The following is a 14,367-nucleotide window of genomic DNA, read 5'->3' as shown; positions in this document are numbered from 1 at the left end:
TAATTGTCAGAAAAATGGCCGCCTCCAGTGTACTTTCTGTTTCTCCAAGTCCTATTTGGGTGCGTAGCAATAGTTTTTGTTTCTATTTCATTTTCACAAAATCAAGTTGTTGTTTTTTTTTATGGAAAACCACTTTGATTGTTTTTTTAACAAAATGCATGATTCGTACTCAATGAGCGCTGACACTGCCTGCATATTTTTTTCTTTCTCATCTGACACAAATTGACTTGGTTGTGTATAGTTGAACGTTAACTTTCAAACTCAAGAGACCTATCTTGACAGTTTTTATAGAAATATTAAAGTAAACCTTGGAAGAAAAGTGCACCCGGTGTGGGGCTCGAACCCACGACTGCCGGAACACTAGCATGGCGCTCTGAGCTAACCGGGCAGCTGGTTCCAACCCACACACACTACAATATGCACTTTCGATTAGTTCTTTTTCGTATGCTTTGATGTCTAGATGATTAACGGCACAATATCATTTCGTTAGAAACCAATTACCAAAAGCTTGGACTTCAGTTTTGGTCAATTAAACTATTTTTGCATAGCAATTTGGTCCCCGAGTTGACCTTTAGCAATTTGGTCCCCGAGTTGACCTTGTTGGCTTGAGAATTAAAAAAACAGGCATTGTACTTCACTGTGATCTATAAAATAAACAAAGAATCAATTGTTGTTTTACATTCATTTCAAATTCAAACATTCCATTAAAAATTTGATTTGTTTTTCATGTACTGTGCTAGAATGCCTGTTGTCCAAGAGGTCATCTCAGGGACTCACTTGCTCAAAAATAGCTGTAAAATAAAAGATAAAAATCCCATCTTTGTGGCTTATCTTATTCCTACTCTAAACTATCACACATTATTAAGGAGATAATTGTTGTATTGATGTGCTTTTTGTAATTTTTGATAGATTAAAGACCCTACCTACGGAATAGGCGCCGACCCTACTGTTTTTATAGTCAGTGTGAAAAATAAATGATTTTTTTTTTTTTTTTTATTTATTTTCACTTTGTAGTTAAAAACCTTAAATGCTTATACAAAAGATAACTTTAACACCATTATCCAGTGATGAAAATGACATTCTTATAAAAAGCCTAATGAAAGAAAAACAACAACCTACCTACCCTCCTATTTTTGAAAAGGATGTAACCCTAACCAAACAATTTTTTAGGCCTTATAAAACATACAATTGTGGCAACTTAATCTTTCTCATTTTTGGATGAAAATCAGTTAACTTATATACAAATAACAATAAACAAAAGGTATTTTGGTTCAATGAAAGCATTTGGTGGAAGATTTACATTTCCCATTCATGAGTTTTAGTTAGGATCAACTGTCCTAGAATTGGTAGAATATAGATTGTTCTTTGAAGGATTTGCCAAATTGTTATAAAGTCCTTGTACAATATTGATGCACAATAATTTCACTAATTGTATCCCATTTGTAATCTATTCTTCAGAATAAAGTTCAGGTGTGTTTGGGAAAGCCTTTATATCAGCGATGCCCAGAATTGGAGCAGATTTTGGTGAACTCAAGCCAAAAGGTAAATTTAGTTACTAGTATTTATATATTATATACAAATGTAGTGATACATGTAACAAAATGTGTGGAATTTAATCGTATCAAGACTGGCACTGGTAAGCCAAATATTTACTTTGCAGTGGAGAATATACCATTTTGATTTTTGAATTATTTTTCTTGGGAACACTGAAATCCTTATTTCAGGACCTAAGTGCTGTTTTACCGGGGCTCTTGGAGAACATATTCGGGTTTGGCTCAGAGCCAGGCTGGGGACTAGATAGCATCTCTCGGGGCCACAATGGGGTAGAGTATGATGCCCTAATGAAACTGCTGGGACCAGAAGGGCCCCTGATGTCACTCGTGTGCAACCTGCAGACAGACCCATATCTCACGTTTGAGTTTCCATCATCCTGTCTGCCGGTAAATATATTTAATTGCAATTCATTAATTATATCTTGAACTTTTTTAATGGCATAAATAATTTCTTTTGCTTTGTAACTGATGTAATACCACAGATGTCTTTACTTTAAAAAGTATGGTTTTAATAAGAGATTAAAAAAATTAAACATTTATTTATATACTCCCTGGTACCCTGAATGTTTCCTTGATTATTTTTGAAAAATTTGGAGAATATTAAACAGGCATGGAAATAAGACTTTTGGATAGACAAGTTGGACTCATTATACTAGTGCTTATAATAACAAAATTCAAAAAGCCCTGCTACATAAATTAAAGAATTTATACAAGCCCGGAAAGCATTTTACCAGTACAGGGGTTGTGTTAATTTCGACCACTGATTTATGATTATTGTATAGTTGCTTGTTTTAGGGCCCCACACGACATATGATCGAGGATGGCAGCCTACCTATGTTTTATATCAACAAGCTGCAGTACCAGGGATACTCCAAGCCTCTCCTTGCCCTCGGTAAGCTAGAACATATTTATAAATGAAACAAGCTCCAGAAACAGATTTTAATCGGCTGTCTTCACAATGAAATTTAAATGTATTGAAAAGAAGTAGGTGTATATACAGTCGAAACCCGTTGGCTCGAACTCACAGGGACCGGCGAAAAAACCTCGAACCTCGGAAAATTCGAGCCAAGCGGGAATGCTTACGTTCTGTTTAAATAAATAGGTCCTTAACATTTAGTTCGAGCCAACGAGGAATTCGAGCCAAGCGAGTTCGAGCCAACGGGGTTCGACTGTAGTACCTTGTTAAGGTTTAGGAGACCCAGAGTGTGGAATTCTGAGTACACTGAGATACTTGATACTGATCAAATTACTTACTTATGTTACTGTTAGAATATATAATTATTGTATCAATCATACTGAGTCATGTGCTAGGCAGTTTTAAAATAGATGTTACAATATTTAAATGGATTTTCTCATATTTCATGTTGCCAACTTATTTGCTCAATTTAAATAATTTCATTTATGCCTATGAAGAAGAGAAAACCAATCACTTTGAACAAACTGATTAATTCTTGTAGATAATCAGTCATTTTCTCCATTTCCAATAGCATTACTTAAGTGTTTGAGTAAATCAATGCATTTGTCACATTTTCAAAAAAAAAATGATAAAGAAAAAATCTGAACTTCTGAAGATGTTTTACATTTGTAATTGGCATTTTTTTCTTCATATATATACACTTAAAATGGATTTCTAATCTGAGCTTATAAAACATGAAAGAATTCCTTTCATTTGTAATTGATGAGTACTTTTTAAATCCTATTTTCAGGAGCCTTTGAGCTGTACATGTTCTATTTCTGCCACACTCTGGTGAGCCCAAACTGGCAACAGAAGTCGCTCAACTGGATCAATATAACAGACATCGTGTACCCTAGTCTTGTGGACGTATACATGCGGCACTTCCTGCCTCTCAACAGGAAGGCTCTACCCAGGTTCCCCCAGATGTCAAGCCCTGGTGTACGCTCCACTGTTCTCCAGCAGTCTTCAATGAGGTGGGTGATTACAGGGGTTTCAATAAGACCCCAAATCAGGAATGTGGGTGATTCAGATTATATTAAAAAGGATTGCTTTTATATGTTTGTTGTTAAAATTCATAGGCACAACAAATTGTGATTCTAGTTGTTTTGATGCCCCCAAAGGTGAGCATATTTAAATATTACCATCAGTCTGTCCATCTGTACGATCAACTCAATTTTTTGTGTCGGGACTGTACCGGGTAACTTTCTCTTGTATGGACAGATTTAAAAAATAATAAGCCTAATGTGTTCCCCATACCAAGATGATGCATCACAAGCTAGACCTGTGTTCCTACCTTTGAGGTAAAGCTGAAGTTTAGTGGTTGTTTACTATTGAATGCTGCATATGAAGACATAGAGTATAGGAAGTCTTTTCTGGGCTGTAACTTTCTGTTGTATGGACAGATTATAAAACAACTTGCCACATGTGTTTGACATGTCAAGACAATGTGTCGTGTGCAAGATGAACATCCTTTCCTCTAAGGTCCATCCATCCCTGCATCAGGCTCAATTCCTTTCTTTATCCACACATTTCATTGCTGTTTTTGTCCCTTTATAATTAACCTCACACTTAAGTACCAGTTCAGGGCATTTGTCACTTACTGTGACAGCTCTTTGATAGCCATTCAGACAAACAATAATTGTATATAAAGCAGGAATCTGGTATTTCAGTGTGCGACAGTCACCAGGAACAGGAAACCAAACAAGGTCAAGGTCACGGCTGGGTCTTCTCAAGGCAAGCATCCTGTCACCACAGAAGTCTCACTCACAGGCATCTCCAGGGGCGGAGAGAGCCGAGGGTGACATCTGGTGGTCTCAGACATTTGTACAGGTGGGTACTTGGTTGTTAAATCAATGATTTCTTTCACCACCTCTGATAAAAAGCCTCAAACATGGAGTGAGGGTCCCTTTAGTGTTATGTTAATTGATATTTGACTGGAGTTTTATTAAGTTTTTTTTTAATTTGTATATTTAAAGAGATCTATCTTTATGAGGCTTGATTGAATTCTAGTTAAATGACATTAAATGTGAGTTGTAAGTGGAAGCTCAGTTTAACTGAATTTTATGCTTACACTTGATAGTTTGAACAATTTAAATAAAAAAATTGGTTTTGAAAGTATTAAAGGTAAATCTAGCATGACTGTTTCTGGAATGATTCATATATTCAATATTATATTCGTTAGTCTTAAAGAGATCTAATTAATCTCTCACCCTGTTGCTGCAATATGAGTATATACTTGTACCATGTTGTAGAAAATATTTATTTTCCTCTTCAGATTGTGGCAGAATTTTGGCTTAATCAGAATGCCCATGACTGTGAAAGGGGAATCACTCCGCAAAACTTGGTAAGCTGGGTCTTTGAATGAATATAATTTCAATGTGGAATGCTGTAACATTTTACAAAACTATCATTATCATCCCTGTTTTGATTTTTTAGCTTTCTGTTTTTTGAAGAGAAGATTTTAAAGTGTTATTATATCCCCTCTTTTTTGTCCAAGCCTATAAATTTTAACCTAAGCCATAACTTCATGATGTTAAAATAAAGCTTGGTACTTCTGTTGCCAAATACAATATGAAATAAAATACAATCATCGGCTCCACAGGGCTCTGCTCTTTTTTTACATGTACTGATGTGGTAATATACTAAGTACAAACTATACATGTAGTTTCCGGGATTCTGGATTTATCTGGATGCATGATAATGAGGTCATTTAAAACTAGATTTTCTTCTGTAGAGAAAAGGTTGGCAAACTAGAGGTTTGTCTGACATGTTCTTTGTAAGTATTGCATTGTTAATGTATATTGTTACCATGTATATACATACATGTACATATAGCTAGCTCATGTTGTTCAGCATGCTTTCTTTATTGATGACAAGCTTGTGATTGGCTTGTTTTGCTTCATCATGTTTTAATTTCAATAACTCAGTTTTATTAGAATTACAGTCACAAAACCTGCAATGTTAGACTAGATGTTTAAAAAGTAAACTTGTATTGATGACTCCAGGTACAGATTGGAAAATCTGACCCTCGGAAACACTGTGTGGCCGGTTATATGCAAACCTTGTTACTGGCTTGGGTACATGCCCTTGGGGTCAATTTTTCCCATCTGCCTCAGAAAAACATGAAAGATACAATGAATTTTTATTATGATTTACTGGATATTTTAGTTATACAGTCAAACCCCGATGGCTCAAATCCCAGGGACCGGCGAAAATACCTTGAGCCTCGAAACATTTGAGCCAAGCGGGATTATTTACCTCCAGTATAAATAAATCGGTCCTTAACATCTAGTTCGAGGCAAGAAGGAACTTGAGCCAAGCGAGTTCAAGCCAACGGGGTTTGCCTGGTGTATGTTTTAATTTTGCCCCAAACCTTACCGAGCTTTGGTTCTGATTATTCAGCTAAATAGTATTGGTAGTATGGTAAGTGCACTTCGTTGTATCCATTGGTGAAGGTAGTTAGTGTAATGTCACAGTATATCGTAGATCAAATAATGCCTTATTATTTTGTACACAATATGCATTGTAGCATGAGAGGAAATGTTTCTATTGTTCTTTTACAATTTAATAAATGCATGGTATATTTTCAGTTTATTGTTCTGTTGCTATTTCATGTGGCTTTTGTTCATACTGTCAATTAATATGAGTTTCACAAAACGTTATTTTGAACTTATAAGTTTTGTTTTTTTAGTCTGTTTTTCCGAAGTCGTGGTATTTTCATAGCCATGTTTTAATCTTGTTCAGTAACTATAATTCATACTTTCATAATGACAATAGTTTAATATCCTCTGCATATATTCTTATACTAGAACTAAATACATATTGCCATACCTCTATAGTGATGTAACCGATTGACTTTGACATGCAATGGTTTAATTGCGTTAAAGTTTACCGTAATATTTATATTTTTGTCAATAATTTCCCAATTATTAGTGAACCATTGAACAATTAGTTACATTTTTTTTTTTATTCCAGGAGAGTTTCATGCCAAGTAACAACCACATTCGGCTAGTGCGACTTGTGCTGAAACACCTCCATTACTTTGTGAATAGTGTTGAGCCAGAGACGATTAACTCCGCTTACACACACATGGAGTCGTCTCCTCTGGATGAATTCAAAAGGTGTGTTAAAGCTATACTGCTTTTATTGTAATTTGATTAAGACTACCTGTATGTTACAGGTATTCATCCAAACTAATTTTGATTGTTTGAGTGTTTGCTGTAATATCAAATTTAGGCTAAGATACATGTTTGAAGCCGGGGACGTGAAATATAAAGCCCAACAATCATTTTACTAGTGCCAGGCTTGAGGGCTTGTGCAAATTTTAACAGTATATTCTCATTCTCATACCAACTTTTGTTAGATTTTATGTATGCTAATATATGTGTGTTGTGTATTTACATCCAGGTCACTCTTTCCCAGCGTACTACAGAAGAAGATTTATTGCTTCTTAAGACATGGCTTTGAGAGATGGCCTTTGGATTCCTCATTTAGATTGGTAATGATTAAGCAGCTGCTTTTGGATGAAAGATTTTGTAACTTTAGCATGATGTCATCATGGGTTCATATTTGGGTCATTCTTGACAAAATCTTTCTTTGATAGCAAGAATGCCTATATTGTGTATTAAATCGTTTGATTGCATTTATTTTTGAGTTCTGTAGAACAAGAATGCATCATTAATTTCACTAGGCTGCTTTTGGCCATTTAAATTGTAAATGTTCTTGCTTCTTTCAAAATTGGCATGATTTGTCTGATACTTTGAAAATGGCACTTCATATACTTTCAGATGTTAGAGACATGGTTGACGTTTATCCAGCCGTGGCGCTACAAGGACCCAACAACTCCAGTAGGACAGGGCAAGGACACAGACAGGGTCACAGATAACTGGTACACTACAGTATTATGGCTATAAAAATATTATCAGCATGTAGTATCACTATTTTTGTTAATTATGCAAGCTTTAATGAAATAAAAGTTTTACATGATTACAGAATGTTTTGCTGAGGAGAAAAAACTTTTCTTTCTTATTTTAATTACATTCTCCTGCAATAATAACTTATCTTGCTTCCATGTATTACCCTTCATATTTCCTTATACTTGTATTCCTAGGTTTCCATTCATCCGAGACAACTTCCTGTTTTACACTGCAATCTTCCAGGAGTTTCTACAGCGCAGTCATAGAATGCTTCTCACATCCACACACAATGCCTACATTGTCTTCAGGGTAACCAAGGTAACACACCATGCTTATAATTTCTTTAGGTTTCCAAGGAAACTACCAGTGTAACCAAGGTAACCTAATCCCTACATTGTCTTCAGGGTAACCAAGATAACACAGAATTCCTAAATTGTCTCCAGGGTAACCAACAATGGAATGAATTACAAATTCACTGTATTCAGATTTTGAGATTCATGTTTAAAATCTTACCCTTTTATGTACATGTAGGTTTGTTATTTAATTTAAAGGAAGATATCCTGTCTATTTAATCATGTTTTTGTAGGATAAAGTTTATTATGAGAATAGTCATAGTATCTGCCAAGTCCTTAAATATGTGTATGCTTCAGGTGTTTAGTCTGCCAGGTCTTCCCCAGCTGCTCAGAGAGGGTAAGTTGAACTAGATGTGTTAAAAACATGTAGTATTAAGTTATTAACATCTTTAAACTTTCAGAATCTAGGTATCATTTCATTGTCATCGACAGAATTGTTCCTTTTGAACATCATTGTGCAAAAATTGAAATTTTTGCCAGACTTTAAAATATTTAAATTTATCCACATGAAACACTGACTATTTTTTACTAATAAGTGTTTTCCCTTTGTTTACTGAAAAAATAGAGGAGTGTGGGATCTACATGTGGTGCTTTTATGCCTATTTTAAAATGGCATTTAAAAGAATTTAAGATTTTCAAATATTTTAACATATGAATTTTACTCTGAAATATTACTCCTATTTCCCAGCTGAGAAGACAATGTACAACTGTGGGTATGGGCAGGTTCATGATATGGGTGGGAGCTACATATCCCCAGACATCTCCGCCATCCTTCGCATACAGATCTCCGAGCTAGAAAGGCCCGATTTCCAGTATGTCAACATGTTCGGACGGGAGATGCATAATGAGGTGAGATATGGGTAAAACATCTGTCTGACTGATTTTATTGAAGTTTTGAGTGAATATCAAAGATTACAACCAATTGTCTACCATTTCCACAATGGCTTGTTATATTGAATATTGTTTTGCATCTATCCAATTTTAGAATGACTTGTAGATAATTTAATGAATGATTCTAGGTTCCTTTTTTTCAATCTTATTTGTTTATAAGTCCTTTAAATTATTTACATCATTTTTGATTGCTGTGAAAAGTGTTTGAGACTCAATAACTTTCCTTAAAATAAGCATGAACCATATCTGTATTGTTGTTTGCAGGTACAGCAGTTGATCCAGCAGATGGTCTCCGCAAAGACCACATTGGAGACCCATCTCCAACAGCCAACGAAGAAGGCGGAAAAGTCTGGCCTCATGTCCTTCTTTGACATGTCATCGTTCTTTGAGGACACATCTAAGGCTTTTGGGGATATGAGTTTCTCTGAGGTGAAGAAGCTGGTCACCCACCTTGACCAGGCTCTCAACCAGCTGTGTTATATCTTTGGAGTATGTATAGATTTTGTTTTTCCAGAGACATTTCAGAGATCAAAGCAGTTAGTGTATATTGCATTAATTTGGCAAGGGTTATGTTTTTGATAATATTTGTATATTTCAAACTTTGTTAAGAAGTGTATTAGGACATTTTGTGTATACAGAGGAATTATTATCATTAGAATTTTATTGTATGCACATCTTGTCCAAAAATTGCGAAAAAGGGTCCTTTCTTAATTTGTATTAATTTAAAGTACTAATATTTTAAATAATTCAATGATTTTCAATTAACTCTGAATATATAGAGGAATGAAACTTGCCAAAAAGCATTTGTTACTCTTTCAGATGAAGGTTTCTGAACAGACCATGTTGTATGCGCCACAGTCCCCCAACGAGCACCTACACACCCCTATAAGGCCTGGGTGCGGACAGACAAGCCAGCTCAACACCTCCCTCCCCTCCCTCCCTGTCACGCCCGACTGCCAGCAGACAGACTATGGACCTCAGCTGACACCAGCTGGCCGGCTACAGGTGTGTATAAGTGTTTGGTATTTTTGTTTTAAGCAATTCATGTTATTATCTAGATTAATTGTGCTGCCATTGAAATTAAGATTGTTATTGAACATAAACGATCCTTATTATTCATATTAGGATTATAACCAACAAGCCGGAATAAACCAGAATGTAAATAGCAAAAACAAAGCCAGATTCTTTTACGAGAGCATACTTGATTTGGATTTGTGGTCTTATTTCTATTTGGATCACCTGCGAAGTAAAGCATATAGTTTAAATGTCAGTGCTTGGTCCATTCCTTTTGCCTGTTCATACTTCTTTTTTAATTTCTTTAAAAATTGTGGATACATGTATAACTTGATTCATCAAGAAATCACAAATTATTATACTCGATGTTTTGAGTGCCTTCATGCAAAATTTGGTTTCTTTTCAAGCTGATAAATGGTCAACGGAAGTTTGACCTTGGCTACCATGGTGACCCGGACCTACAGCCAATCAGAAGCTTTGAGAATACCACATTGGTGCGAGTTCTACATAGGCTCTCTTCCTTTCTTAACAAAATGGTATGTCCTTGTTATCAAGATAATTATATGCTTTCCATAGAACGGGAGGTATTATTGTTTCACATGCAGTGTATGGGCGGGTGGGCAGCGTTCACTATGTTGTCCGATCAAGAACTTTAAAAGCCTTTGTGTAATCATCACCAAAATTGGTCACTGTCAGAATGTGTATGGGCATAATATCATGGACAAATTTGATAACCAGCCATATCGGTGAAGTCACTTGAGAGTTGTCATCCTTTTATTATAGTACATGTAATACAATTATACATTGTTTATATATATATATACATAATAATAAAATCACCATGTTGGAGTCACCAAGTCTTATTTACCAGGTAGTGCCAGGGTTCCTTCTATAGCTGTGAAATACCCCTAGCCTAATCATCATTCCTACACATCTTCTCATTGTTCGAGTCCATCCATCTTCCGTCAACCTTTCACTAACCCCCAAACCCCTCGCCGAAATGGTTTCAGCCCTTCAGCTTCAAGGTCAATCACATCCATGCTCTGTCACTCCAGAGTTTTGACCCTTCAGTTGGCAAAAACTGTAATAACAGTGTCCTTTCTCTTAATTTGGCTTAAAATACAACCACTTATCACCAAACTTAGTGTCCTAATAAGAGGACTGGCATATTTAGCGATAGTTGGCCCTCTTGTTATGTGTACTTTAAGCTTTTACAATGCCAAGTGTCTTAACTCTTAGAATAGAAATTTAATTATCCACTTCACCTTTTTTTCGGGTAACAATTTACTTTAAAAATGTCACTTTGTACAAATGTCAGACATGCTTGGGTGGGTTTTTTTTACTTTTATTTTGAAATTGTGTTTTTCAGTTTGAGTCGGAAATACAGCGTCTTTACAGCCGCAATGATATCATTGGGAAAATGTCACAAGTGTACTTTGCAGCCCCCCTGTCTCCATCCAAAATGCCATCGTCGCCTGTGAGACCTGAAGAATACAGAGCCTTAAAGACACCACGGATCAGTCTCCGATTTCTAGCCAGCTATCAGACATTTCTCTATCTGGCTGTGATGTATGTGTTTCTACAATTTGCCTTTGGGTTTGGACCTGTTGGTTACCTGATGTTCGTGCTGTTGTGTACATTGGTGTTTGGAATGTTTAGAGCTATGACACTACCAGATGGCACCAAAGTTGACTGAGGCTATGCACTGTCTTGTGAACTAGTCAAATCAGACCTGAGCTTCAGGTAGTTGTGAGCAAACCAATATGTGTTCATTTTTGCATATGTTGGACAAATGTTGCAGGCATTTTTTAAAAACATGGATGACAGTTTGAAACCATCTGTCTGGTGATAAAATCTTTCTGTGTACTAATTGTTGGATGCGTTAGATTCACGATAAGGATACATTCACATTACCTTCAAGGTCATGTACAAGGCTTGTACACCAAGATATGTTTGCATTGGTGCACATTTTATTGTGTAAATGATTCATTGCTTAAGAAGCTGATATCTTTATTTGTTTTGGCCATGTACATCATTTCTATGTTTATTTTTAAGGATGTAGAATATGCTTCCAATTAATATTTATTGTCAGATGAGACAAATGAAAAATAAATGTGAATAAAAACTGCCGTATTGTAATGTTGAGTCTGGAGCATGAAAACTGCCGTATTGTAATGTTGAGCCCGGAGCAAGAATACTGCCGTATTGTAATGTTGAGTACGGAGCATGAATACTGCCGTATTTTAATGTTGAGTCCGGAGCATGAAAACTGCCGTATTGTAATGTTGAGACCGGAGCATGAAAACTGCCGTATTGTAATGTTGAGTCCGGAGCATGAAAACTGCCGTATTGTAATGTTGAGTCCGGAGCATGAAAACTGCCGTATTGTAATGTTGAGTCTGGAGCATGAAAACTGCTGAACTTTTCGGTGGAATCCGAAGCCTGATAACTGAAAGAGGGCTGTTTTCAAATCTTCTTTCTTAAATAAATCAGAATGGTACTGTTAGAATAAAATCTTATTTTGCCATCTCATGTGCCTATAAACCAGATAAACGTGGCACTATTTATCAGCGGAAAAAGTTGTGCACTTGTTACTATTACCAAATTGTCCAAAATCAACTACAAAAGGCTATGGGAGTGAAAATAATTATATCAAAGAACATTTTACAGGTAATATGTAGATCTAGTGTAGTTTTACCAAAAAATGCTTCACTTGATTCCTTCCATGGTTTCTGACAGTTGTCAACCCTTCCCTGACTCTATCATAAGCAGAGGGAGTGGAAACACACATACAACGCTTCAAATGCTATTTCAATTATTTGACACAGTCATTCACAAAATTAACCATTCAAGTAAATATGTTAAAATATCCCCTAAAATATCATAATAACGTAATTAAAATAATATTTGCAGATACAAATGCAGTTTTTACTTCCTTTCCAAAATATAATGTTGAATATTATGTAGTGTGTGTGGGTAAGAACCAGACACCTGGTATGCTCAGAGCTCCGTGCTCATGTTCTCTAACCTGGAAATCGACCTCAGCGCGGATCCGGGGGAGATAATTGCGTTGGACTTAACTTTTAATGTTAAGGATGGTATTGTGTAACCGATAGGAATTTACTTTCATGTAGCCTTTTGCTTATTTTACGAACATGAATTTCTTATTCATACGCTTGCGCATTCGTTTACGTCGATGCTATTGTCTATCTCAGATTATTATACGACCTCTTATTGGGCATCACAATTATTAATATACTGTAAAGTAATGTAAAGTAGCTCGACTACCGTAAATTGGTCGTTTTAGGTGATACAACATGGCGGCGACCTAGTCTAAAATAATAGACGTGTTATACGGGATTCTTCCAATCCCTAACGTCGTGAAGGATTTGCCATATCAAAAATCTAAAAAAATCCGTCAACGTACAATTATTTGGACTAGGCGGCGACCATGCAAAAAAGTTTATTGGAGGCTCTGGATGCGATTCGAACACATGAAATTGAAACGACAACTCGTTTTTTGTCATGGTCTTCGCCTAAAGGATTTGGAAATCTTGGTAATGGTTTTAATATTGCTCTAACTTCGAGTTTATAGACGAAAGTCAACAAAGGAGAAACACATTTTTGGTGTCCATCTTCATAATCTTGAAAACAAATTATGAAAAATTTATAGTTGAAGCATAAAAAAGTGGTCTTATTTGTCATATTATCTATCATTCATGATCAACGCAGTTCCTCTTGTCTATCGTAAAATATTATTCTTGAAATGTTGAACTTTAGCTGTTTATCCAGATTTTTTCTTATATGTAAAATATGTTATTGTTTTTTAAATTTATGATAGACAATAAGAATTATTTATATTTTGCTTATTTGTCCTATAATTACATGAAAACACAAGTAGTAAGTTTCTTACAGTCAATCATGGTTTTTGCTTTACTGTAATTGTAATTATGTATAATTTGTTTTCGTATTGTCTATCATAAAATATATTTATTAATATTTATGATAGACAGTAAGAAAAATATTTCATGATAGATAATAATGAAAATAATTCCTGATAGACAGTAAGAAAAAAATTCATGATAGACAATAAGAAATATTTAATTTAAACATGTGTATTAAAATTGATGATAGACAGAAAAATATTTCATGATAGACAATAATAAAAATAATTCATGATAGACCGTAAGAAATATTTTTCATGATAGACAATAAGAAATATATAAAAAAAAAATCTTATTGTCTATCATAAAATATGATAATATTTATGATAGACAGTTAGAAAAATATTTCATGATAGGCAATAATAAAAACAATTCTTGATAGACAGTAAGAAATATTTTTCATGATAGACAATAAGAAATATATATTTCATGATAGACAATAAGAATATTTTTTCTTATTTATCATTTACATAAAAAATATTGTCTATCATAAAACATGGTTTTCTAAATTGTCTTTCCTAAACATATATATTTTATTTATTTTCTAATAAATAATGAATCTTTCATACTGGGATTAATCTTATCAATAAAAAAAATAGAAATGAACAGTAATGTTCATTTAACTTTAACCATTGTTTATCTGCCATCATATGGCTTCAAGATAAGTTTAATGAATTTTATTATAATAATAAGGTAATAAGTGATACTGGTTATGAAAGTTTATCTTAAAAGCAGGGGAGA

The 14,367-nt window shown here is 34.8% G+C and overlaps 1 protein-coding gene across 4 annotated transcripts; it reads left to right on the top strand.

The window, feature by feature from the left end:
* The first annotated feature begins 5 nt into the window (after positions 1-5).
* On the top strand, positions 6-11,811 carry LOC128232989 (sphingomyelin phosphodiesterase 4-like). 4 transcript variants are annotated; one of them, XM_052946824.1, is made up of 19 exons: positions 6-59; positions 1,459-1,542; positions 1,725-1,940; positions 2,349-2,445; positions 3,260-3,482; positions 4,179-4,338; positions 4,784-4,852; positions 5,243-5,284; positions 5,911-5,931; positions 6,484-6,629; positions 6,916-7,006; positions 7,296-7,396; positions 7,619-7,742; positions 8,075-8,114; positions 8,466-8,626; positions 8,933-9,157; positions 9,488-9,673; positions 10,090-10,218; positions 11,052-11,811. In XM_052946824.1, exons 1-19 carry the CDS (start codon positions 15-17, stop codon positions 11,376-11,378), a joined length of 2,487 nt encoding a protein of 828 aa, XP_052802784.1. In that variant the 5' UTR covers positions 6-14; the 3' UTR covers positions 11,379-11,811. The 4 variants fall into 4 exon arrangements, with proteins under 4 accessions (XP_052802784.1, XP_052802786.1, XP_052802785.1 ...); XM_052946826.1 differs by lacking the exon at positions 5,243-5,284; XM_052946825.1 differs by lacking the exon at positions 5,911-5,931.
* The last annotated feature ends 2,556 nt before the right edge of the window (positions 11,812-14,367 follow it).

This window comes from Mya arenaria, chromosome 4, assembly GCF_026914265.1.
Source record: "Mya arenaria isolate MELC-2E11 chromosome 4, ASM2691426v1".
NCBI lineage: Eukaryota > Metazoa > Mollusca > Bivalvia > Myida > Myidae > Mya > Mya arenaria.
This window is presented reverse-complemented; position numbering and strand designations above follow the sequence as displayed.

What these genes read in the sequence shown, in the direction of transcription:
- LOC128232989 (XM_052946824.1), top strand. Translation starts at nt 15, where the DNA reads ATGGCCGCCTCCAGTGTACTTTCTGTTTCTCCAAGTCCTATTTGG. An exon ending in TCCCCAGCTGCTCAGAGAGG is followed by an intron (nt 8,115 to 8,465) that starts GTAAGTTGAACT and finishes CCTATTTCCCAG; the next exon opens with CTGAGAAGACAATGTACAAC. An exon ending in CACCAGCTGGCCGGCTACAG is followed by an intron (nt 9,674 to 10,089) that starts GTGTGTATAAGT and finishes TTTCTTTTCAAG; the next exon opens with CTGATAAATGGTCAACGGAA.